A 27,519-nucleotide genomic window follows, 5' to 3' on the forward strand; every position below is an offset into this window, starting at 1 on the left:
CATCAGAAAAATACATATTAAAATTGTTTATATGTCCTGCCTCACCCAAAGTCGGATGATTATTATCAAAACTAAATGGCAAATGCTTGCAATAGAAGGGAACCCATAGCCTACCAATGAGAATGTGAAATGGTGCAGATACTATGGAAACCAGTTCTTCTATTAAACATTTTTGTTATTTACATATACATTTATATTATTACACATATATACAAAAGCAGAACCATGACACAATCATGAATTATATAAATTTTACATTCTTAATGTTTTGGCTATTTATATTTGACAGCCTTAAAGAAAACACCTTTTTTATCTTGGTGAGTCTAAAATTCTGAATGTAAATCACTATCTATCATATCTCATCATTATCTACTTAAAACATCTATCTAGACCTAAAAACATCTTAAGCCCTAAAAAACTAAGCTTCATTGTTGAACTAAACTATCTGGTCTTCAACCCCATCAGAGACTTGAGAAAGAATAAAATTAATAATCTGAGTATACCAGGAGTGCAGGTTAGTAGCTTCCCAAACGAGAAGATGACAGAGACAGTTTGCTACCTGAATAGGCGCCCTAAACTCTTTGTACTGTTGGATCATCTTCTTCAGCCATCTCGCCCAATATACCTGACAGATATATATGGATTGGGAGAATCAACATAGTAAAAATGGCTATCTTACCAAAGCAGTCTATAGATTCAATGCAGTTCCCATCAAAATACGCACACAATTCTTTACCGACCTTGAAAGATCAATTCTCAACTTCATATGGAGAAACGAAATACTCAGATTAGCTAAAACAATCCTGGACAATGAGATATCCTCTGGAGGAATCTCCACCCGGATCTCAAGCTATACAATAGAGCAACAGTAATAAAAACAGCATGGTACTGACATAGAAATAGGCTGGTTGATCAAAGAAATTGAATCGAAGAGCCAGAAATAAACCCCCATACCTATAGAGACTTGATTTTTTGACAAGGAAACAAATTTTCAAGTTGATTTTTTTAAAATACTGAAAAAAATAGAGCTACTGTATACCCAACTTTTGTATATAACCACTAGGCTCTAACCCAACACAACATAGACACATTGCGGAGTGCACAGGTGTACTATTCATAACATCCAGAAAATAGAACCAGCATACTAGCATAGTTGCCTATAAACAAAAAAAAATGAAAATATTATATTATGAAAGTTTAGAAAGAAAAATTACAACATATTTTGGAAAACAGGTGGAGCCCAAATCATTATGTTAAGCAAAATAAGTCAGACTCAGAAACACAATGTTCTATGTTTTATCTGAAATATACAATCCATATTTAAGTTTGTGTGTGTGTGTGTGTGTGTGTGTGTGTGTGTGTGTGTGTGTGTGTGTAAAATAAAAAGGGACTCATGAGATAGGAGGGCTTAAGAGGGGGAAATGGAATGTATGTAATAATGAATCAGTAAGGGAGACTCTCTTCAAGAATGAATGGAATCTGCCTTTCAAGTGCTGGGATTAAAAGTGTTTATCACCATTCATGGCCAAAGAATACATTTGGATCCTAGTCTTTCCCTTCTCCCAAGTCTTCCCAGATTCGCTTTATCTCCCTAACCACCCAATTTCAATGAACTAGGAAACATACGAACGCATCGAGGCTGTGAGGGCATTTTCAAAGGTCTGCACAAATTCAACCAAACAAAATCCCAGCCCAGAGAAGGGTAAGTGGGCACTAAATCCCGCTGCTAACCAAGAAGCTATTTGTAATTTATACTTGTTGGAAAAGGTGAAATCAGTTTTTTTTCCAATGAAGTGACCCTGTGTAGATTAGTCACACTCCAGGGCAGGCTTCATGCTCAGGAGGAGGTGACCAACGCAAAACAGACTCCACGCTTGTTGTTGTTTGTTAGGGGTGTGTGTGTGTGTGTGTGTGTGTGTGTGTGTGTGTGTGTGTGTGTGTGTCTGTGTGTGTGTTTTGAGTTTAATTTCATTTTCTTGAAGTTGGGCTTTATGGGAGAGTGGTTAAATAAAATTATTTTAAACCGATAAGGGAGTAGGGTCAGCACTATTGAATTGGTTTAGCACATATAAGTCCATATACCGTCAAAGGAGGGAAATAAATGCAACAGCTGGGCATGCAGTCCAACAACTCCTTTAGTCTCAGCACTCCAGAAGTATAGGCTGGCAAATCTCTGAGTTTGAGGGCAGCCTGGTCTACAAAGTGAGTTCCAAGGATGGGTAGGGCTACACAGAGAAAACCTGTCTCGACAAACCAAAGGGGGGAAAACTTGTTTTGTTTTGTTTTTTATTATTTTAAAAAAATAGGTAATTTAAAAATTCCGAAATAAATGCCATTATTTTTTTTAATGAAAGTGCAGTGAGTTTTTAGCCAAGAATATGTTTTCCAGCTGTTTATTCTGATTCTTGCTTCTATAGCATGTGATGGCATCGGCACGGGATCGCTGTTGTCAGCCCAGACTGTGGATTCCAGTAACATCGACAAATTCATAAACTGCACAAAGATCAACGGCAATCTCATCTTCCTTGTGACTGGGATTCACGGGTCAGTATTCAGTTTTTACAGCACTGTTCTGCGACGTGAAGGAGTTCCTCCGCTTGGCACACTTGATTGCTGCTGAGTCAGCTGGACCTAGAGGAGGTTTACGTTTCCTTAACACTCTTTCCAGGCAAAGTAGTGACCAGCCCTCCAGTAGTCTGGGGACACGTCTGCCTTGGGAGGCTGGTTATTATTCCAGTATGAAAACGCAAATTTGTAATTCGGCTTGAAGGTATTTTCATGACAGTCTCATAAAACCCATAGTCACAGCAAGCTCCAGTCTTAGCCACTTTAAAGAAAATGATACTAACAGACAAAGTGAGAAGTTCCATTTGAATTTACAAAGAATTCACTCAAAACAACATATATTTAAAAACAACTGACATGCAATAACTCGAAGAATCTGACGTGAAATTAAGTTGAACTTCTCCTGAGCTGCCTTTAAATGTTTACTTTGTTCTGACATATTCTTGTCTCTCTTTTTCTTTTATATGGGGAAATTAGCGTTACTATAAAGTGAATTTTATTTTGATAATAAAAACTGTTACATTATCTGGGGTCCTTCATTACAGAGCCGCCTGCTGGCTTTAACTGGGGAAATAACCAAGTTTGTATTCTTTGTGTAATAAAAATGTCAATAGCTATACTTTGTATCTTATCTATTTGTCTATATTACCACTTGATCTCTAGATATTAGTGCTACAGGCTACAAATAAAGACTATCACTCACATATTTTAATTCAAACTCTTATACTGAACATATATCACCCCATTTCTGGAAGCAAAATATCTTAATACATTATGAATAAATATTTCCAAATAAGAACAGCATGAACAATGGGACAAAGTATTTATCTTCATTCAAACAAATTATTATTTATGTTCTTGCATACAACATCTCTATTAAAACTGCAGTTTTTAATATGGCCTCGTGTCACAGCCTATAAAATTATATATGCATCTTCTGTCCAGTGATTTATTTTTAGCCAAACCAATGCTTTCCTTAAAGTTAAGATTACTACCTTCCATTTGAAATCTTTGTACTTCTCAGCCCACATTCATACATGACAGTGATATGCTGAGTAATCCTCACCATTATCAGATGGCATCCATCCGGTTACCTTCACTAAAGTTCTCACAGTTTTTTGAAATAATCTGCATTGTTAACCTAGCATCTTTAGCCCATTGGTAGGAGATCTGGGCTAATACTACCATCTAATATATAGCTTAATGAGCACATGTCACCCAGAAAGTGATATATGTATATGTTAATTATTTTTGAAACTAAATATTCCTATGACAAAAATAATAGCATCTGTTAGTAATACCATCTGAGAATCCAAAACTGAGATGGAGCTACTTGACTCCCATTGCCTCCTTCCACATGGGCACTGTATTAGTTATTATTCTTATTACTATAATAAAACACCCTGACAAAAGCAACTTAAGAAAGGAAGGGTTGTATTGGTTCACAATTTCAAGATACACCTAACACAGAAAGGAACTCAGGACTTGAACCAGCAGGTCACATTGCATGCTCTCTCTCTCTCTCTCTCTCTCTCTCTCTCTCTCTCTCTCTCTCTCTCTCTCCTTTTTATTCATCTCACAACTTCAGCCTGCAGACAGTGTCATTCAAGTTTCAAGTTGGTCTTTCCACCTATACTGACCTAGTCAAGATAATCTCTCACAGGTCTACCCAGAGGCTAACTGATCTAGATGATCTCTCATAGGTCAGCTTTCAGATTTATCTAGGTGATTCTAGATCCTTTTACACTGGTGATAACAACCATCATAGATGTGATTTAACATAGTAAATTCCAAACATTGGTGTTTGGTGCAATTCGAAAACATTTCTCATAAATTGCTTCCCAGAAGTGCTTTTTGGCATTGTCAGTCCTAACACCATATAGTCACATGTATGTGTTTTTCAAACGTTTGACATTTTTAAAAATTCAAAATAAAATCCAGAGATAATGTGCACTATTAAATACTAAAATTTTAAAAATCACTGTAATTTCTAGTTATAATTAAAATGAACATAAGAAAATGGCCCAGTATGATGAAAAGGTATTTATAGAAAAATTCTCATTTTCTACATAGCACATAAATTTAGATTTATGAGTAATGATATCAGAAATCATTCTGAATAAGAAGTGCAGGAAAATAAAGGTCATATGAATATCTGGAGAGTGAAGTAGAAAATAACTAGACAGATCTCTCTCTCTCTCTCTCTCTCTCTCTCTCTCTCTCTCTCTCTCTCTCTCTCTCTCACACACACACACACACACACACACACACACACACACACACACGGAGGTAACTACATTTCTTTGAAATTGGGACAATATGGCTAGGGGATTACATAGAAAAGATGATTCGGTGTAAAGGTAGCACCCTGAGGTTCTCTCTGGCCATTTTGCTTTAAGATTGTAGGGGACAAAGGGAACTCATTTGCTGTAAGATGATTTTAAAAGCATTGCCCTTGGGTTATTATTAAAAACCTAATTACTGTTACAATTACAACATTCCTGTAAGTGCTCCAATTTCCACTTAATGAAGTTATACTCCCCCCATTGAGAACCACTGTAAAAATTATTGTAGTAGAATAATTATGAAAAGTGACATGCCTATGGTCAAAAATTTTCTAAATAATGTCTGGGAGAGAAATTTTGGGAAAAAAATGATTTAATGAGGTTTAGCATTAGTATTTTAGTCTTGTTTCATCATAGAGGATTATTAGGGGAGTTTTACTATTTATGAGGATTTTACACTTTTCATCTCTGCTCCAGAGTAAGGTAACAGTCAACATATAATTACAAAACAAATAGTAACAACTGTATCATAGGATCAAGTGTATTGTACAATAGGAACCCCAGACAAATAGTGAAACTTTAAATTCCTCATTTTGTAAGGACTAACGTATCACTAATTCATTCAGGTGAAGAAGAATTGCCTTAAAACTCACCATGGACTAGAGATCCGAATGGTGAAAACTTTCTTTAAAATGAACCCAACTAAAGATGAATGATACAGTAGGCGTAGGTGACCTGATCCGGACCAGCGTGGAGTTTGAATTGCAGGCCCGTGATGGATGGTGTGAATGGGGCTTGGTGCGTTCTATTTCATGTCAAACACTCGCTTCCCTCCTGTGAGAAACTGGGAAATGGATTGGTAATAAATAGCTCTTCTGGTTGTGTTTGCTAAATAAATCAAAAACTATTTTGATTTGTTTAGAGACCCGTGCCAGGAAAATCTTAAAGAATGATACAAAAGGTAAGGAAAGAGGAGGGGCGAGTAGGGCAGCGGGAAGGGGAAACACCAAAGCGAGGCAGGTAAGACGGCAAGAGGAAAACCGCCAAGTCTGTCTAGCTTATAGCTCAGAGACGTGTTCAATAAATATTACTTTATGGATCAATGAAAGTCCTTTATAGACTATCTTTGGAAGCACATAAAGTCAAAGTTTTATTTCAGATACATCCTGCTTCTTAGTTCAGGTGATCATCTGTCCTTAGTCATACTGCTGAAAGCTGGAATACCCGAAGTTAAAATGCATACTGTTGTGTCTAAGGGAAACCATATACGACATTTTGCAAGACAGATATATGTGAAATAGGATATGCCTCCATCTTCAGTCTCATGGTAGCATGAGCTGTATGTTCTGAAATCCTTCCCATTCACTTTACAAAACTATGACAATTAAGTCAATTCAATAGGTCTAAAACACTTTATATCTGTATAAAAATAGGGGTGGTACGTACTCTGGTGCCTTACATTTGACCATGTCCCCTGGAGGGGGAGACCTGGTGGCACTCAGAGGAAGGACAGCAGGTTACCAAGAAGAGACTTGATACCCTATGAACATATACAGGGGGAGGTAATCCCCCTCAGGAACAGTCATAGGGGAGGGGAATAAGGGGAAAATGGGAGGGAGGGAAGAAGGGGAGGATACAAGGGATGGGATAACCATTGAGAGATGTAACAAGAATAAATTAATAAAAAATTATTTTAAAAAATAGGGGTGGTAGTTTATTCAGTATGTGTGCATGAATGGGCGAGAGAGAGAAAGAAGGGGTAGAGTGGATTTTACAAGTGGTTGCTGTAGATATTGTGAATAGTAAACTTCTAGTAAATATAAGGTTTTATGCAATTTCATTGCCATTACTCTCAACATCCTAATAGTGACTTTTAATAGCATACTAGTATTCATCGACACACTTGCTTAAAAATGAGGGCACAAAAGTCGTAATTAAATGATATATTATGCAGAAAGACATTTCTTTCAGAAAATACAGTCTTGACAGATTGCCAATTAAATTTTTGTATTTAAAAATATATTAATAAATGTAATTGGCATGTTCACACAATGACATAATGGTGTCATTGGCAGGAATGGAAATTCAACTCATTTCCTTGGTTAGAATGAGCAGCACAGGCATGCACGGTGTCCAGGGTAATCAGGGCAACAGTCCTCTCATCCTTCCGCCTGACATTGTTCCTGTACATGTTCTTACAGCGACAAGCTGCCCGTAAGCAGATTGGCATTGTTTCACAGAAAAGGTCTGGCAGGAAAAGTTCTTCCAGACAGGTCACATTAATGGCAAATAGTGGCTGTCACTCCTAGGTTTCATGATAAAATATCTTTCTCTCAGGAGAATTGCGATTTTTTTTCTTTCTATGCTAAAAGATATTTTGAGTCACCAACGACATGGGAGTCACAATCTTCTTTTACATGGTTCTATGTTTAGGTAGAAAAGAAATTTTAAGGTACTGTGGCTCTCCCAGTGGCTTTAAGATGGAACTCCCCAGAGGGGCTTTGAAGTTAAAAAGGAGAATTCTGTTTATTTATTTTAAAGGAGTCTTGAACTCTAAAATTAAGTATATAAAATGTCTGTGGTTCATTCGAGTTCATGTTTATAGCTCAAAATCCATGTCATTCCTTGCTACCTAGAAGTTTTCAGTCATGGTCTGAGTTGGCCCCATTTCTGTGGGTGTTCCTGAAATTTGAGTCTTTCTCAGTGAAGCCAGATCTCCTGAATTTGTAGGCAGAATTGCTGTGTGTTGTTTTCCATGGCAGAACAATGTTAAAAAGTACATTCCCCATTTTCAGAGCCTATATTTCCCTCAGCTTAAGAGAGTTTTTCATACTAAAAGTCGGATATAGAATTAAAGAACTGAAGGGTGAGTAGGTATTCTGTGAAATGTTGATTTCTGGACGTGGCCTGGCTGTTGCACACATGCACTTACAACATCTGTGGCTACCTGCACAATAACAAGCTAGTTAAACCATCCAGCATGGAGGTGTGACCAGTAACATGGCTGAGAAGGAGCCAACCGATGGCTGCCGGAGGAAAGTTTCTTTTCTTTGGGTGGGGTGGTCACCAACATCTTGTCCTGTATCCCAGTGGACTACCTGACAACCGTGTGCATATGGGCACCATGAACTCGGGTCAGTGTGTTCTAATATTTTGTATCAGAAAGAGGACATGACATTTGTATGGGAATGTATTGGGTGAGGGGGGAGGAAATTTGAATGAGGGAGTAGAGTCAAATGTGTTCAAGATACATTGTATATGTGTGAGAATTTTCCAAGCATAAAAAAATATTTAAAGATAATACATATACATTTGTATTATCACACGTCTATTCAATAAACTACCTACAGCAAGAAGAACCACAAAAAAAAAACTCATAAGTAATAATAGGAAAGGTCTCCTACATATTATACTTTATTTTGCTGATATGTGCCTTAAAAGAATGATCATGTATTATGTAACACACAAATATGTACATATGTGCATATGTACACATACTTGTATTTATGCATATATGTATGAGAGGGTGTATGTGAGAGCAAGAATTTAATTTTTTGAGATACTTTACTTAAGCTTTAAGCTTTCTAGAGATAGTCATGTGACACTGGGAATACTCTGAAACAATAGTTTATTTTTGAGTCATAGAAAAGTGTGCCGGCAGTATCTCAGTCTCAGCAATGTATAGCATCAGAGCCTTCTACAGCAATGTGCATTAACAACTAGTACATTGCATTGATAGCATTTCTTAGTTTAAAATGTAATTTAAGCAAGCCTTTTTTTAAAGAGATGAGATGGTCCATTGGGTGGAGTAATATGCTGATGAAACAAGTCACAAAAGCTAATGTCAGGTGGTTTGAGAAACCAACCTGGAATTCATAGTTGCTGAAAATAATAACCTTTCAAAGATCTACTTTCAGCTGATGCAGACTCCATTTCCTGCAGCTATGCCATATACCTGTTGGTTTGTTGGACTGTTAGAATTTATATTGGTTAATAACTCAAATAAGATTGCATTCAAAGAGATCACTGTATTCTAATGGTTTTTGCTACACGATATAGAAAGTTCTCACAGGTGCGTGCAAAAGATACTTGTTCACAGGAAGAATTACATTCTTTTAATTTAATCAATAATTCCTGAAAAGCCTAAGTTCATTCTTTTTAGAATGTGCAGCATCTCATAGAAAAGTGATCAGTGCATAGAAGTTTCATTTCCATGGAGGTGTGAAGTCTCTACACATCACATATAGCCTTCTAAAAGAATAAAGAACTTACAAATGGATATGCTCCTCAAATTACTGAAAGCATTGCTTTAATTGCTTAGACAGTTTGCTATAATGTTGGACTTGATACTCAAGTATGCCATTATTTTGCATGACCAATATTTACCTAAAATATTTTTGTAAGATGAAAAAAAAAATAATATAATAGCTGGTTTTTTATTTTTATTTTTTACATATACATTTATATTATTACACACATTGCCTATAGCAAGAAGAACCATGACATAATCAGGAATTATATAAATGTTACATTCTTAGTGTTTTGGCTATTTGTATTTGACATCCTTGAAGAAAACATCTTTCCTATCTTGGTGCATCTAAACTTCCGAATGCAAATCAATCTCCATCACATATTGTCATTATCAACTTAAAAACACCTATGTAGTCCTAAAAACATCTTAACCTCTAAACAACTAAGCTTCATTATAAAACTAAGCTACCTGGTCTCCAACTCCATCAGAGACTTGAGAAGCAATGAAATTGATTACTTGAGTCTGCTGGGAGTGCAGGTTAATAGCTTCCTAAATGAGAAGATGACAGAGACATTTTTCTATCTGAATAGTCACCCAAAATTCTCTATAATGTTGGAGCATCTTCTTCAGCCTTCTGGCCCAATATGCTGACAGATATATTTGTGAGGTAGGAACTATTGAGGACTTGCTTACCTTGTCTTTGCAGAGTTTGGCTGTCAACTCTGCCTGCATTCAAACTTGCCCATTTTTAGGCAGAATTCTGTCTGTGGCAGAAATTAGGACATTTTGCCCAGTGGCTTGTTTGCCACACTTGAAGCCATCTCTATAAGGAGGTTCTTTGATGCTCATTATCCTCTTTGAGGTAGTTGGGTGTTTCCAGGAATTAAGCTCATTATCAGTGAATCTTTAAAATAATAAAAAATTAAAACAAAATAAATACCATATTCTGCATGTCTCTGAGGTTTTTTGGAAGACCTTATCTAACTTTCCTGCTTTATCTTTCCATAAAATCATATCTACCTGCTGCACTTAAGATGTATATTCTTGTGATAAAAGCAAACTAGCAAATGATGTGACCATGATTTGATCAACTAACAATTAACTTGTATAACTTATTTATCCTAAACAGCTTGCAATAGCACTTTCAAAGCATTGGAAGTAAACTTTGCATTTAAATTGAGTTATTTGGGTACAATAACTTATATTGGAGTAGAAATATATATATATATATATATATATATATATATATATATATATATATATATATATATATACACACACAGAGAGAGATATAGATATAGTGAGGAATAATTTTACATTTGAATTCTATACCACTGTAACTAAAATTAAACTCATTTGCATCTATATGCAAAATTCTATACCAGTGAATTAAAAATAACCTTGTGAGTGACAATTGAGGCATTAAGTTGAGGAGTAGATTCACTAATCTACTTTTTGTTCTATCTCCCCTATATATTTCTATATTCCCTTTCTTTATTTTCAACCCCTTTTCCAAACTTAAGAATGTAAGATAAAGAAAAAGGCAGACATCCCTGTGTCTAACTTTGTTTTATCTATATATAGGCATATAATAACTTATAACCAACTCTTATTGGTAATAACCCTCTATAGCCCTAAGAAGCAACCGAAAACCTACTCAACGCCCGTAAAAGGGAATGGGCATTGTTCTCTTAAAGTTTCTTCTAGCTGATTTGGGATGAATAATACCTTTGTAGGGGCTTAAATGAAATTAGGGAAATGGTTAAACAATCTAGGAATGGCATTGTGATCCAGTTTCTAAATGTTGAGAAATCCCAGGCTTAATTAGAGTCCTGTGTGGGACAGTCTGAAATGCTGGACCAATTGGGATTGTAAGCTTCCTTTGAATGTGTCCTGGGAACTGTCTTGTTCTGATGATGAAGAAAACTTGAAGCATTTGGTGCTGGAACATGAAGGATACAGGATGTCAGTGTCCAGCATGCTGAGAGGAACGCATCCTGTCTAGTCTGATCCAATGTCAGTGTCTGGTTATTTTGCTCTGAAAGCTTATAATTTCTCACAAGCATTATACAGTCCTAAAATTATAAGTGTATCAAGTGTGTGTGTATGTGTGATGCACAGAACATTGAAGGCTGGTTTTCTGCTCTTTGTATGTGCAGAAAAAAAAATCTGTAAATCTTCACCCCTGCCATGTGAAGACTGGCATCTAATAGTAATTCATAGGGTTTCTGTAACCAAGAAGAAGCACTGTCTGTACCTAGACAATCATTTCTTAGCCGGTCTCAGAGCTATCATATAGTGGGATTAGTAATATAAATTACCTGCCTGTTCTGCAGTTTAAATTCTTCACATCCCAACTGTATCGCCCTCTCTCATTCTCTCTAATTCCCCTCCCTCCCTCATCCCCTGTAATAGCTTGCGTTAATGAGAGCTTTAGAAATTATCAGACATGAATTATTTCAAAGCATTTTCATAAGCAAAGGGTACTTCAGAAATATTCAAAGTGTATATATTTTGTATTAAAATTTGTTATATTTTTAAATAATATAGTATTTAGATGGAAGCAAATGTATTGGGTTAGAAAATAATCAGTTTAAATTTGGCTCCTCTTTTTGATTTCTAGGGACCCTTACAATGCAATTGATGCCATAGACCCAGAGAAACTTAATGTCTTTCGGACAGTTAGAGAAATAACAGGTACTTTTAAAAATTATATACATATAATATAGAAACAATGCTGGGTTATCTTGTGTTTCCTTGAAATAATTACTTAATATTATAGTAAATATAAATTTTAAGAGAAGTTATAATTTGTAAACACCACATGATTTTGAACACTTTTTAGCTTTTGTATTTTGAAGCCAATAGAATTACATAAATAAATTTTGAAATATTGTTGTTATTGTGTTTGAAAACCAAAAGGTTTATGATTCTTGGACTTTTGCAATTAACTTTATTATGAGAATGAAAGTTTAGCACGGGAAATATATAGCTCTCATTTAGCACAATATTTACTTGAACATTTGCTATTTTTAAATTTTTTACTAACTATGGCTCTATAATTATGAATCAGAGTTGGGTCTAGCATCACAGAAAATAAAAGTTGATAAAAAGTCTATGTATATGTATCTACCACAATAAATGTTATTATTTCAATATTTGACAGTGCACATTTATGATTCCCTGAGTCTTAGAAGCATGGATTCTTGGTACCACTCTTTGATATCAATTATTATTTTATTGTTTACTCCAGACACTGATAGAATTTTATTTAATTTTAAAATAATAAATACATGGTGGATATTTCAAAAGTAGTTTTCATTTTGCTTACTTCACACCTTTCAATATATTATGTTTGAACAATAATTAACAGTGTCTGTGAAAAATAGTATCATGAATTACTTCCTTTATTACTTCCTATAGGTTTCCTGAACATACAATCTTGGCCCCCAAATATGACAGATTTCAGTGTTTTCTCTAACCTCGTCACCATAGGAGGGAGAGTCCTCTACAGGTAGGTGGATGTGTTCAGTACCATTAACTACACCAGTATAAGGAGGACTATCACAAGCTCTTTAATGCAAAAATCATCAATCAATATTACCCATCCGTGGATTGCTTCCTAAGATTAGCCTACTGACATGATGTGAAACACATAAAATTCAGTTTGATTTGCAAGTACATTTTGACTGAGCTGATATTAATGTTTTTCAAGAATGAGGCATATGAAGTGGCCTGTAAAATTGAACTTATTTTTAATTTATATTATACTGAAATAAAGACTTAGCTGATTCAGCAATGACTTGAGTGTGTGGGAAATAAGTGCTGTTGTACCCAGAGACGTGAGTTTTATCTCTGTTGCCAGTGTTAGTGCCACACAAACTAGGCTGATATTACTGGAATAGCCTCCTTATCTTTAGTGGTGAACAAGAAATGCAGAGGTCAGAAAGATACTGTTAGCAAATACTAATGTCAGTGGTTTAGATGGCATGATAAGTGCACCTTTAAATTTCACTGCTTTTTAAAAGTTTCTTTTAATTTGTATCAGTTAAAGTTAACTATTAAAACAAAATTTAAAAACAAATATAGCCCTTTGTTTTGAAAAGAAGTACAAATGGTTAATAACTACTTGAAAAAATGTTCATCATTCTTATCTAAAAATGGAAATGAAAGAAAATGAAAGTCAGTGTCATCACTCCAGTCAGAATGCAGGTCACTGAGAAAACAAAAGATAGCAAATGCTAAAAAAAAAAAAAAAAAGGCTGCAGGAGAAAACACATACACACACACACACACACACACACACACACACACACACACGTATAAATGCAAACTAGTATCAAGAAGGGAAATTACTTGGGGATTCCTCACCCATCAAAATAGGATCAAGCTATACACTTCTTACATATATACCCAAAGTTAGCATACAGCAGGAATATGTTACATTTATTATTGCAGCCCTGTTCACAATAGCCAAGTTAAGGAATGGCTGGGCCTGTCAATAGATGCATGGTTATAATGACAATATTGTTTGACTTCCCAGTGTGGATAGAGGAACTCTTACAGGACACCAATTGGAGACAATTAATGAGGGCTAAGAAATGAAGAATCAGTCTTTTCCAGAGATGAGCCCCCTGATAGTTTATCCACTATATGTATGTATGTGTATATATATATATATATATATATATATATATATATATATATATATATATATATATATATCATAGGGTGATTAAGAATATAAAGTCTGGAGTGGGAATTATGTAAATATGGTACTCATATACAAAGTTCTCAAAAGAAATAACAAATGTATAAATTGTATAAACACACACATACTGAAATAAAATTCTACCATATGAATAAAAAATCATCATGCCATTTGCAGGAAATGTGTGGTACTGGGGACTGTGTAAAGGAAAATAAACTGTATTACCAAAGGCAATCGCATATTTTCTGTAATACAGAATATAAACATAAATAGACAGACAGACAGATGATAGATAGATAGATAGATAGATAGATAGATAGATAGATAGATAGACAGACAGATAGATATGACATGACAAGATGTGAAAATAAATTATTTGGGAAGAAGAGATAGGTCAGTGATTGTGGACAGAAAATAGAAGAAAATAACTTTAGGAAACTATAAAAACATATATGACTGAAAATGCCACATTGAAACCAATAAACATATCATGAAAAGGGTAAAATAAAAAGATGTAATAAAAGAGGATAATTAGGATATAAACTTATACAAATACCTAATGCTAAGAAGTTTTATTATCCATTGAATAAAATATTAATTACTGCAGACATTATTAAAATACAGTAGTCAGAAATTCAAGGCATTTAGAAAAGAAGAAAAAAATCAAAAAATTATGTCTCCCTGCCCATGATATAATGTCCTTGCTTATGTTTCTAAGGACAGATATAAATTTAAAGCCAAGTGTATTTAAAATTACTAGTAAAACATAGAACTTGTATCTACCAAAGACAGATCAATGCCCTTTAGTTGACTGAGACACTGTGATGTGGAGAGTATAATTTAAACCTGATAAAATATTTTGAAACACAGATTGAAAAATGTTGACCATAGTGCAGTATAAAGAACCAGTTCTCTTTTATATTGATGTTATATCCTTACTGAAGTCTACAGTATATTTCATAATTATCTATTTCCTCTGACTCCCCTTCTGCTTTCTAGTGGTCTCTCGTTGCTTATTCTCAAACAACAAGGCATCACCTCCTTACAGTTCCAGTCCCTGAAGGAGATCAGTGCAGGCAACATCTACATTACTGACAACAGCAACCTGTGCTATTATCACACCATTAACTGGACGACGCTCTTCAGCACCATTAACCAGAGAATAGTGATCCGAGACAACAGAAGAGCTGACAACTGCAGTAAGTACACCACCCATAGCTAAAAATATGACCTTCAGTTTGCTTTTATATTGAACTAAGTACTTGAAAACAGCATCAGAATTTTTGCCCCTCAAACCAATGCTGGATAGTAGAAAGGTGGCATAAATATTAAAAATGTGGCATAAACTAGAGACAGTGATGTTTATGGCATACTACCTGGCTTCACATTCTGGCCAATGCCAGGAAACCTCATCAGGAGATTTAGAGCACATAGATCTGATAGAACCTGGGCATTAAAACTTAATGAGTTTCCCACGTAATGCTAAGGCTCTTCCTATGCCATTTGTGGAGTTAAGAAACACAAGATGTGTTCTGACAGGTGGGAAAATGCTGTCCAGACATTTGCTTTTTTAGAAAAAAAGTTAATTGTGTATCTTATTTTCTGATTTTCAGTCTGGTTTGATCCTTTTGCTCCATTTCATTGCTTCATTGTTGCGTAAAGGAATGTTTTCATAGCCAGATTCTACAGGGTTCCCCAACTAACATATACTTAAATCTCTCCCGCTTCTCTGGTGAGGCCCATTTTTCTTATACCATCTGAAGCAATCCTATTCATATAGCTGAGTTATTTATGATAAATATTATGTTCAATGAGTAGGAATTCAAATTATTTTCTTGCAAATGCTTTATTGAAGAGATCATGAGAAGAGTCAGGTCTTTATAAAAAGTACATTCCTGGGATGATGTCTTATTTATTTCATCTCACCATCAGAACAATCAATAGGGTATACATAAATAATGGTAAAGTCCATTTATTCATGAGAACAGATGAAGAGTAGGGGATGTTCTGAAATTAAAGTCTTAGGAGAACAACAGAATTTACATTCTGTAAATTAACTTCATAGCTCCATTTTGCTTCAGCAGTAGTCTAAACAATCTCAGGCTAGCATCTTACATGAAAGGGAACCTGTGAGAAATCTGCTTAGATTGTGGCTTCTTTTCTTCCTCAAAAATATTTTCTAGAAAAAAGAGAAATCTAAAGGAAGGCCAAGCTCAGGTTTTAGGTGAAATAGCTGTAGTTATCTATCAATCTATCCAAGGTTGTATTATATGACGCTCACTTTCCTGCGTACTGGTTATTAATTTTGTTTTATTCACTGTTGATGCTTGACAGATAATTGTTTTGTGTTGCTTTCTGTCTGATTAGAAACTTTTTTGATCACACTTTTGTGTGTGCATCCATACCACACAGTAGAAGATGCATAGCATTAATATGGAGTCTTTAATACAAATTTACAAATACTTAAATAATTTTTGGGTGCAGTATGTATCTTTTGTTTCCTTCATTCAAAGTAAAATCATTCCACTACCTTTCATAAGTAATTGTTTTGTAATTACATATAGGAAAATATGAAGGAATCAGAGATAGCCTGTATTCTTGGACACACAGAATTTGAAATTCTTGAAAACATTGTTGTTTTATATATGTTTATATCTGACCATATAAATTCAAATTGGAAGGAAGAAAAAATAAGTATGTAATGCAGCAGAGTATTGAAATAAATTGTACACTGTGTTTATATCATTCTAAGGCTTACAAACATTTGTAGGAGGCAAGGGGAAGCACATCACAATAGCAATGGTAATTCACTGAACATCTTAGTTTTCAAATTTTCAGTATTGTGCAATTTACAGTATTACGCTAAATTTGTCTATTTTTAAATCATAAGTGTATTTCTTCCTGTGTACTAGCTTTTTAGTTTGTGGAAGAAATGAGGCAGTTAGAAGAAAAGTTTTGTTATGGCATGATTCAAATAAGTGCCTTTTTTTATATAAAATCTATTTGTCAAATAGTGAACTATAATCTCAAACACCATTGTATTTGCAGAATCCTCACATACACATGTTTTCCTAAAATATAGTACCCCTGTGAACATGACGTCAGTAAGTGTGCTTGTGGTGAATCACTGCAATTTAACTTTCAGTACTTGCTACAAATGAGAAGTCTAAAAATTTTCCTACTTTTAAAGGAACATTGTTCTTAGATGCCTATTTCTTTGTATCTGTACATGTCCAAGGTATATACATATATATATACATATATGTATGGGTGTATATGTACATATATTTTCTATAAAATATAAGTGTAAACAGACAGAATTTGTGCCTATATTTATATGAACTTTCAACACATATTCAAAGACATGCATACAATACATACATGTCTCTAGATCCATACAAACCTACTATTCTCACACAGTCACTATAAGCCCTCTAACCTAAATCTGGGATGACCATCTATATAAAATGTGACACGTTAAACAGATGATTTGGAGTTCAGAATGATTTTTTTTAAAACACTCAAAAGGAAGAAAGACCTCCCCTCAACTCATCCATAAAGGGTGACAGTGGCTTGAGCAAAGTTTCCCTTTTCAGTCAAAAATTTCAAAGCAGGAATGATGATTTGAAGAGAATGAACTTGAGACATGAAAGAGCATATTGCTTCCTGCTTCTTTCTCCCATGTGGTGATGGTACTCACAGAATGACAGTTCAATGTGGGAGAGGTTCTGGTGGACTTGTCTTAAGGCCTTTGAAGTTTCTTAAAAGAAAAGAAAGAAATTCTTACTTATAAGCAGTATAGAAATAAATATTATGCCAACTCTTCAAATCCCAGGTTGTGTTTCAGTGCATACATTTCATGTCTCAGAAACTATTGTAAATATATAAAGTTAATTAGGCAAAACTTCGTTATTGATTTGTCAATATGAAAACATTTTGTGCCTGTTTTGGTTGGGGTACCTATTTCTGTGACAAAACACCAAGACCAAAAGCAACTTGGGGAGGAAAGTGTTTATTTGGTTTACATACCCTGTCCTTTGAGGGCAGCTAAGGAACTCAAATAGGGCAGGATCTTGGAGTTAATGGCTCATGAAGAAGCTACAGAGGAGTGTAGCTTACTACTTTGTTCCTCATAACTTGCTCAGCCCACATTCCTACAGTAGCCAGGTCCATTATCCCAGGGGTGTCACCACCTGTGATGGGCTGGGCACTCTCACAACAATTACTAATTTTTCAAAATGCCCTGCATGCTTGCTTGCTTAAGGCCCCATCTTCTATAGGCATTATCTTATTTGAGGTTCTCTCATATCAAATGGCTATTCATTGTGTCAAGTTGACATAAAACCAGCCAGCACAGTATATATATTGTCCCATAACCCATGTTTTGACCTATATATTATCAGTATCTCCTGTGCTGGTATCTAGATGTCTACCTTCCTCTTTTTAAATGCTGAGCCACAGTATATAAGAAGTTATTTTCTATTTTCTGTATTTCTTAATATTATTGTTATCATAATCCTTATTCTAGGCCATGAAGCAGCTTACACTGTGGAATTATTTCCTTAACCTAGACACAAGTAAAATTTTTGTGTAGATAAGGAACAAAAAATAGTTTCTTACACATTCCTCTATCATCCTAAAAATTACCTCTACTAAATAAATACCGTGTAATAGCAATACTTCCCACCACTCATTACAGCAATGGGTACTTATGATTTTAAATGTCAGGAATCACTCTGTCTTAGTACATGTTTTGTGTTACTACAGCAATAAGTAAATAAATAAATAAATATAATAAATAAGACTATAGTTGGGTACTTTATAATGTTAAGAGATTTGTTTAGTTCACATTCTTGATGGCCAAAGTCATACAATGGGGGTATTAGTAAGAATTATCTAAAGCAACAGAACTGACAAAATGAATCTACATACATTGAAGGGGATTTTAATATAATAAATTATAGCTTGTGGTTCAGCTATTCCCAGAATGGCTGTCTCTATTGGAAAGGCAAGACTCTTATATTTTTTCACTGGGATCTGGCACTAGTGAAGGAAGGCCTTAGCAGTGGGGTAAATAAAATTGCTCATGATGATGAGATAAGCAGGCAAAAGTAAAAGCTTTTTATACGAGATGTCACCAGATTTTAGTTGTGTCTTCCTATCTCAAATGATCTGTGTTTAAATTGGCTCTTCCCCCTCTCAAATTCTATCATCTATCTATCTATCCATCTATATGTATGTATGTATGTATGTATGTATGTATGTATGTATGTATAGATGGATATAGATATAGATATATCCCTCACAGGTATGCTGAAGTGTTTGGGTTTTAGCTGGTTCTAGATATACTCAGGTTGACAACCAAGGTTAGCCATCATTGTAGGTATTGTCTATGGTCAACCTCTGGTGAAGCCTTGTGGGTGAGTCCTAACAGAATATTGACAATGGCAACATATAACAGCTGTGAAAAACATGCTAGGCACAGCTGATATTGTTATAGGGAGGACTGTAAAGGTAGAGGGGCCTGGCTTGATGTTTTCTGAAAACTCACTTTTGTAGGAAATGGCTAATTAGGTAGAAATGCCAAAACTACTAGAGACCAGTGGTCATATTCCCTGAGTGTAGTCGTGAACTAATGTAGGCGTTGTGCATGCTAGACAAACATCGCTGATCCCACATGCCACCCCTTCACCTCCTTAAAGTTCTACTCTTTCAGAACATCACTAACTCCATTTCCTGTACCACATTTCAAAAAATAGCAATAATAGCTAGCTTAAAGAATATTAAGAATAAAGCTACCTTAAAGAAAATAATACATATTATCATTACCGATGTCACTATTATTAGATACTTATTTTCTCACTATAACAAATTATGTACCATACACTCATATGTGCACATACTATATGGTACAGTGATACAACAGTCAGCATTAATTTAATAAAAATGTTCATTTTGGGGTAGTGAGAATGAAGTGAGAAATATCTGGAGATTTCTTCTTTTGACATTGTAAAATTCACTTTATTAAAGTGGTGAATTACAAATTTTCAAAAAGTACATTAATCAGCGCGAGGCATGAAAGGATGAGTGGTTATTAATAAGAAGTAAGAAATGCTAAAGTGATCTTCATAGATGCTAAGTGAAAAATGTCTGTACACGAAAATTTATTCATTACATGAGTTTTTCACTTCCAATCAAAATATTTCCCTTTTATTGAAAATACTTTTAACATAATATCCTAATTATGGTTTCCACTGTCTTTACTGCTCCTATCTCTTCCACCACCTCTATTCCCATCCCGATGTCACCCCCCCCACCATTTTGTCTCTCATTAGAAAACAAACAGACGTTTGTGGGATTATAACGTAAGATGATGAGATAAAATAAAACCAAACACATCAGAGTTGGACAAAAAATAAACAAACAAACAAACAAACAAACAGAAGGAAAACAGCCATGACATGACATTATGAGACAAGGACCCTCCAAGGTGGCCTTTGAGTTCCTTTCCTTTGGTCATTTACTGCTGGAGATGCAGAAGCCTACCTTACAGAATAGTTTTTGTTTTTCCCACAGTGAGACTCCCTTGGATGAAACTACATTTTTACTCGCAAGTGGTTATCAACTAGAGATAGCTTCTGTTTTTAGGGATGTGATCATGTGTCACATCTTTCAGCTCTACCACTGCATCTGGTGCAGAATTTTTGCAGATCCTGTGTATGCTGCCTTAGCCTCTGTGAGTTTATAAGTGTGTCGATCCTGTTGATTTAGAGGGCCTTATTTTGCGTGGGTCCTCTGGCTCTTACATTCTTTCTACTTCCCTGTGTAAGAAGCTCCCTAAGTCCTGAGGTGAGGGGTTTGATGGAGAAACCATGTTTAGGACTGAGTCCCAAGGTCTCTAACTTTCTGGATAATACCTGCCTATGGGTCTTTGTATTTGTTCCTGTCTGCTGCAGGAGGCTTCGCTGGCGGTGACTGAGCAAGGCACTGTTCTGTTGCTACAGCAGAATGTCATTTGGAGTTGTTTTATTGCTACCTTTATTTTTTTTTTAGCCCAGTAGTATTTGGTTTTACTTTAGTTCATGGCCTATGTAGTTTTGGTATTGGTTGCACATGCAGTACCAACACTGCTTGGGCTGTATCTTGTGGAGTGTGCTGTAGTTAAATCCAATATTGGTTGGTTGCTCCCTCAAGCTTTGTGGCACCGTTTCACAAGCATATTTTTTAGGCAGGATACCATTGCAAATCAGAGGCTTTGTGGCTGGCTTGGTGTTTCACTTTTTTCCTTTGGTAGCATACAGAATACCTAACTGTGCCAAAGTGTGTGTAGGGGAGGGCACCAGATCAACTTCTCCATGTTTAATGAGTTCTATAGGTGTTGTCTTCCACAATAAGACCTGATGTTAGTTTGTGATGAACACCCTATAGTCTTAGCAACAGCCTGGGTTTTTGTGGCATTACGCCTAGGCCAAAAACTCGGTTAGGTATAACTCATTACTAGTACTGGAAAAGTACTTAAACTTTTAGTTGGAGACATAAGGTGTCCAGCTGCAGCTCTGTTTCAGTTGTTGTTGTTGTTGATAGTGGTGGTGGTGGTGTGTGTGTGTTTCCCCTCCTTGATTTTCTGGAATTATTTATTCCCTCGGTTTTCTCGGCTTTGGTTAACCTCTTTAGGTTAGTTTTCTTTCTAGAGCCTTCTGTATGGCTTGGTTTGGGGAGGGGCAGCTAATACTTCATTTAGGTCTTATCATGGAATATCTCAATTTCTTCATCTCTTGTGACTAGAAGTTTTACTTGGTAGGTCTGTGCTGTCATCTGCGGTCTCTTAGAGTCTTTACAATATCCGTCCAGGCCCTTCTGGATTTAGAGTCACCACCGAGAATTCAGGTTTATCCTAATAGGTCTGCCTTTACGTTATCCTTCATCTTTTTCCCTTGCAACTTTTAATAATCTTTTGTTGTTGTTGTTGTTGTTGTTGTTCTGGATACTAAGTGTTTTGATTTTTATATGCTGAGGGGAATTTGTTTTCTGATCTAGTCCATTTGTTGTTCTGTAGGCTTCTTTAGCCTTGATAGGCATCTTCTTTGGGTTAAGGAAAGTTTCCTTTTTTCCCATTTGAATACCTTTGATCTCCTTTTGTTGTCTTATTGCTCTGGCTAGAACTTCGAGTACTATATTGAAGAGATATGGAGAGAGTGGGCATATATAGGTGGAGGTAATCCCCCTAAGGAACAGTCATAGGGGAGGGGAATAAGGGGAAAATGGGGAGGAGGGAAGAATGGGAGGATACAAGGGATGGGATAACCATTGAGATGTAACAAGAATAAATTAATAAAGGAGAAAAAAACAAAAAAAAGGAAAGTTTCCTCTCTGATTTAGTTGAAAATATTTTCTGTGCCTTACTTTTGGGTTACTTCCACTTCTTCTATTCTTAATCTTATATGTGACCTTTTTCTAGTGTCCCAGATTTCCTACTTGTTTTGAGCCAGGACTCTTAGATTTACCTTTTTCTTTGACTGAGGTATCCATCTCTTCTCTTTATCTTTGATTCCTGGGAGTCTGGCTTCCATTTTATTTTGTTCTGTTTGTGAAGCTTGCCTCTTTGGTTCCTATTCAAGTTTCTTAGTTTTTATTTTTACAATCCCTCCATTTAAATATCTTTATTGATTCCATTTTGAATTTCAGGGCTTGAACTCTTTTATTCATTTCCTTCCACTGTTTGTGTTTTCCTGGATTTCTTTATGGCATCTATTTACTGGCCTTTAAGGACTTCTATTATATTAATAAAGTCTATTGAAGTCTAGTTCTGTGTTTCATCTATTTTGAAATACTCAAGGTCCAGTGCAATAAGGTTGCTGAGCTCTAATGGAAACCTTTTGTCCTATTATTTATTGGGCTTTTATACTGGTGCATAAACATCTGGGTTTGGAAAAAAATTTTAATTATAGGTGCTGTTTGTTTGTTTGAGTGAGTGTTTTGTTCCTTGTTTTCTGTTGCCTTTTCTGGTTCTTAGTAGAGTATGGTAACTGTATAACGCCTGGTAGGAAATTTTTCTAGGATTCTAATAGGTGTTATTAATGGGATTTCCTGGCAAAACGTGTTCCTATGTATTAGGAGTTGACACTTAGCCAATGAGATGTAAGGGGAATTAAGGAGTCTACAGAAGGGAGGGAAGCAAAATGCTCTACCCGGATCTATTTAGTTCCCTGGGAATGATTTCAGGGAAAAAGCAGGGACTTGTAATCTGCTGTAGAGATGATGATGAGACTGGGGGATTGATTTTAAAGGAACTGTGAGAGATATGAAGATCTCTAGTCAGGCTACCTGCTTCCCTTGGTGGAGTGGCCTGTGGTTTCCCAGGAAATACCCGCAGGAGTTGGGGGCTGGAATAAAGAAATGAATGAGGAGTCAGGCGGTGGAAGTTTTGAGGGGGAAATATATCTGTTTCACTGGAGTTGGAGACATGGGCTGGGTTGAATTGTGAAGAGTAACAACGTCCTTTTAAAAATCCACAATATATAAAGCTTGGGTAATGCTTCAGAAGAAAAATGTGTAGTGATGATAAGTGTGTTGTTGTTGTTGTTGTTGCTTTTCTTATTTGTTTTTGGTAGAGAGTTTGGTTTTTACCTAAAATACTAAAGAAAAGCAGTCATTGCTTTATTTCCATGGGGTCAGTTCTTGAAGTCCAGCACAACTCTAAAATCTGTAGCCATGAATTCTCTTTTGTAAAAAAAAAATGGTGGAATATTTTTTATACAACCTATGGATATCCTTCACTGTACTTTAAATTATACCTATGTAACTTATAATTTTTCAGTTTAAATACTGTGCAAATAGGTAATCCAATATGTATATAGGGCATAATATTCATTAAGTGTTTATACCCGTTTCAAATTAATGTTTGTTTGTATGTTGACCTAGGGTTGATTACATCTGCAGAAACATAAGCCACAGATACACAGATACAGAGGGAGGCTGTATACAACTTTATATTTATCTATGTCTTCAAGCTTCTGATATGTGGTAATAGGAACTCTACTTCATTGAGAATGCATCTACTAAACAGAAACTGCATAACTACAATGATGTGCTAATCACTAAACTCCTTGGATGGCTACATGACACCATTTTTCTGTGTATCCTATATTTAATCTGAAAGGAGTTGGTAAGGAAGGAAGAAAGGCATACGACAGAGACATGGTCAGGAGAAACATTTTCTTCGTGCACTCTCCTATTTGTTTTTCACTGGTAACCATGACAATAGCAACTATATAGTAAATATTTTACTTTCTAGAATATCATAAGGAATTTCAGTTTCCTATAAAATTCTCATGCACTAGTTATTAAGGTCATTCTTATTTCTATTTTCTGTTTGCTGCAGATATGAACTTTGGATATTAGTTTTGATTAATCATAATTTAAAATTGTAATTTCAGACACTACAGCTAAGAAAGATTTTCTCCTAGGCTAACTGTCCTATATTTCTATCTTTAGTTTGCGAACTCTATTCTAACTGTATGATCTCTGTCCTATGAAAATACAAACTAGATTCTGCTTAATAAGTTATAGAAATGCTCTTTGGGACCTGATACCCTGTGTTCATTTAGAAATTAATGAACTTTACTGTACTTTTCATTAAATCAGGCTTGCTATGAATCATGAGGTGCATAAATCAGGAATCAGTGTACACAATATCCTTTGAAGTAATCAGAAGATAGAAACTCTTAATTATACTTCTAAGAGCACCCTTCCTAAATTACCAAAGTAAATATCAGTATACTGTTCTTTGTAATTTTTTCCTTATTTTATTTGAAATAGCACAATGTCTAATTGCTAACAATGACTCAAATGCTCTCTATGTTCTTTTCAAAGGATAATTAGTAGTTACTGTTGTTGATTACCTTCAAAAAATGAGATCTCTTCTCATTTTTAACCTAAAATGTCTAAATGCATCAAGAACCTCTCAGTGATAAAAGCCAGCATCACTGCAGGTTCAGTTCTCATTTCGAATAACAATTCTCTAATGTGACTAACCTCGAGATGAGTGGCTATAGCATTTTAAAGGTAGAGCTGTTGAATATTAAGATGCAGGAATGTGGGCTCCAGTTTCTAGTGATCTCTCTGTGCATCTCTGTGCTTTGTGTTGTTCCTGTTCCTCAAAAGACACTGGAAGAATCTGACCAGTTGAATCTGAAATCTGACTTCGAGTAATTGAATATATGATTAAAATACAAGTTAAAATGAAAAATAAATGGGTAGGATTAGCCATTATTCCAATAACTTGTGTCTTTAGAAGAAAAGTAACAGTGGAAATACCATGTGACAATTTAGGGAGAAGATGGACATAACTGGAGTTATACAATCCTAAGGTCATGCAAGCAAAACACGACTGAAACTACAGGAAATTAGGTCATCAGAGTCATGATCTGCCCAACAACAATAAAGAAAGGAAGGAAGGAAGGAAGGAAGGAAGGAAGGAAGAAACAAAGAAAGAGAAAGGAAAGGAAAAAGAAGGAAATAACTGTCCAAGACCATGGTCTTGCATGCTTCTGACTTTGAAATTTCTGAAAGAATTTTCTATTGTTTTAAGCCATGCAGCAAGTGTCATTTTATCAGAGAAACACTTGGAAACTAACAGAAACATTTGCGTTCTATGACCCCTAATTCTGTATCCTTAGTACATATCACAGCATGCAGAGACAGGTGTCTGTGGGAGAGTCTTTGGGAAACTCTGCTTTCCCTTCCCCTGTTTCTCTGCATATCACATTATAGTTAGAATTATGTGTATAAGAGAGGTATGACCATTTCCTGTTAACAATATGGTCACCTAAAGAAGAATTTTGTAATGGCACAGTTGACATCACAATGCAGATGGGAGACACCTCACGAGGGCTCAATCAAGAGTCAACAAGCTGTGGGTAATAAATGACAGTTGACAGGGGAAGAAAAGGTTATATCTATAAATGAGCATCTGGAGGATTATCCATCTCAAGTGGTGGTGGTGGTGGTGGTGGTGTGTGTGTGTGTGTGTAGTACTAAACAAACTCATCAAGTTATACTAATCCATACAAGATACATACATACATACATACATACATACATATGTACTTACATATACATACGTGTGTGTATTCACACAGGTGAATAAACTTGTAACAATGATCAAATAAGAAGTCATTAAACTTAGAGACAGTGAGAGAACACCAGAGGAGTTGGAGTGGCTGGAATGGGAATGGAAATTATGTAAAAACAATATTTTCCTTTGAAATTTGAGGTCTCTGGTCCATGCTGCCACCGGAGACCATGTTAATGACCCTAATCTGTGCTGCCACCAGGGAGCATGCTGCGGTCCATGTTTCATGTTGCTGCCAGAGGCTGTGTGGAAGTTGATGGCCCATGTTGTGCAAGGAAGCTGATGTTGCTGTGGAATCAATGACTGCAGACTCATATTTGAACATGAGAGATATTGAAGGCTTCTGTGGCTACTTCTCTTCGCTTCTTCAATGAAATAAATAAGTGAATTGATGGATAGATCATGATAGATGAATAGATAGATAGATGATAGATAGATAGATAGATAGATAGATAGACAGACAGATAGATAGATAGATAGATAGATAGATAAATAAACAGTCCAGACAGGAGGCCATTGAAGAGAGTCCTTTAAAATTATGAGAAAGATGCTAAATAGCTTTTCATAGTTGATGGCTCTTGGCAGCAGAAGGGTGGAGAGGGGGACTCAGTTATCTGTAAGGGAGTTTGATAATGTTCCAAAGACTATGTGGGTAAAACAATTGGACTTGGGGCACTTTTTTTTTCCTTTTATTTGGGAGGGCACAAGTGTGGGAGGTTCGACCTGGGTAGAATGGAAGGGCATATAATAAGCGTGCACTACTTGGAATTGCAAATTATCAACAAATACATTATGGTGGGGAAAAAAAGAAATTCTCCAAAACTAAAAAAGTTTAAAATAGATATACATAAAAACATACTATCTACATAATTATCTTCTTCTTGTGTATATTTATTTACTCACTCTCTCAAAAGGACTCAGACTAGGATGTTTTCCAGTTGAATGACTTAAAACAATACATTTCAGGACAATTTTAGAAGACAACAACAAGAAAAAAAAACATAAGCTTTCGACATATCTTCTAAACAGTGTTTTAATTTTGTATTTGCCAAAAAATTTCTGCTAACTGAAAAGGATATTTAACGATGTTTACTTATTAATTTAGTAATTATAGTACATATATAGAATATATTATGTTACTAGCTTCGATTCACTTAAGAGTTTCAGTAATTAAGTAGTTTTTTTCTGAGAAGTACTTTATAGCATGCTCAGTATTATAAGTGGCATTTGATGACTTTTTAAACTTATGTTCAATTTCTATATTCAATTTATATTGTAATCGTAGCCTCCTCCCTCCTCTCCTCCTGGTCCCACCTTCCCACCCTCTTTCCCCTATCACCTCTCCTATTCTGACAGAAAAAGTGCTCTCCCTGAAACCACCCCAGTACATCAAGCAGTACACCAGTACACCAGGCACGGCAGCCCCTTTAGGGCTACGGTGAAGTTAACGAAAAGCAGGCAAGAGAGTTCATTCATGTCAGCTTACCAGAAGACCCACATGAAGATTAAACTGCCCATCGGTTACCTGTGTGTAGGGGGCCAGGTCCAGTCCATGCAACCTTGATCTAGTCAC

The 27,519-nt window shown here is 35.6% G+C and overlaps 1 protein-coding gene across 6 annotated transcripts in view; it reads left to right on the top strand.

Moving 5' to 3' along the window:
* The window catches only part of ERBB4 (erb-b2 receptor tyrosine kinase 4), a 1,013,384-nt gene that overhangs the window by 699,427 nt on the left and 286,438 nt on the right, over positions 1 to 27,519 (top strand). For all 6 annotated transcript variants that reach the window (XM_084778333.1, XM_084778334.1, XM_084778335.1 and 3 more), the window contains 4 exons: positions 2,418 to 2,544; positions 11,726 to 11,799; positions 12,526 to 12,616; positions 14,813 to 15,012. In XM_084778333.1, the coding sequence (XP_084634459.1) occupies positions 2,418 to 2,544; positions 11,726 to 11,799; positions 12,526 to 12,616; positions 14,813 to 15,012 (492 nt within the window). The remainder of the gene's footprint in view (positions 1 to 2,417; positions 2,545 to 11,725; positions 11,800 to 12,525; positions 12,617 to 14,812; positions 15,013 to 27,519) is intronic.

This window comes from Acomys minous (genome assembly GCF_964271855.1).
Source record: "Acomys minous genome assembly, chromosome: 4".
In the NCBI taxonomy this organism is placed as follows: Eukaryota; Metazoa; Chordata; class Mammalia; order Rodentia; family Muridae; genus Acomys; species Acomys minous.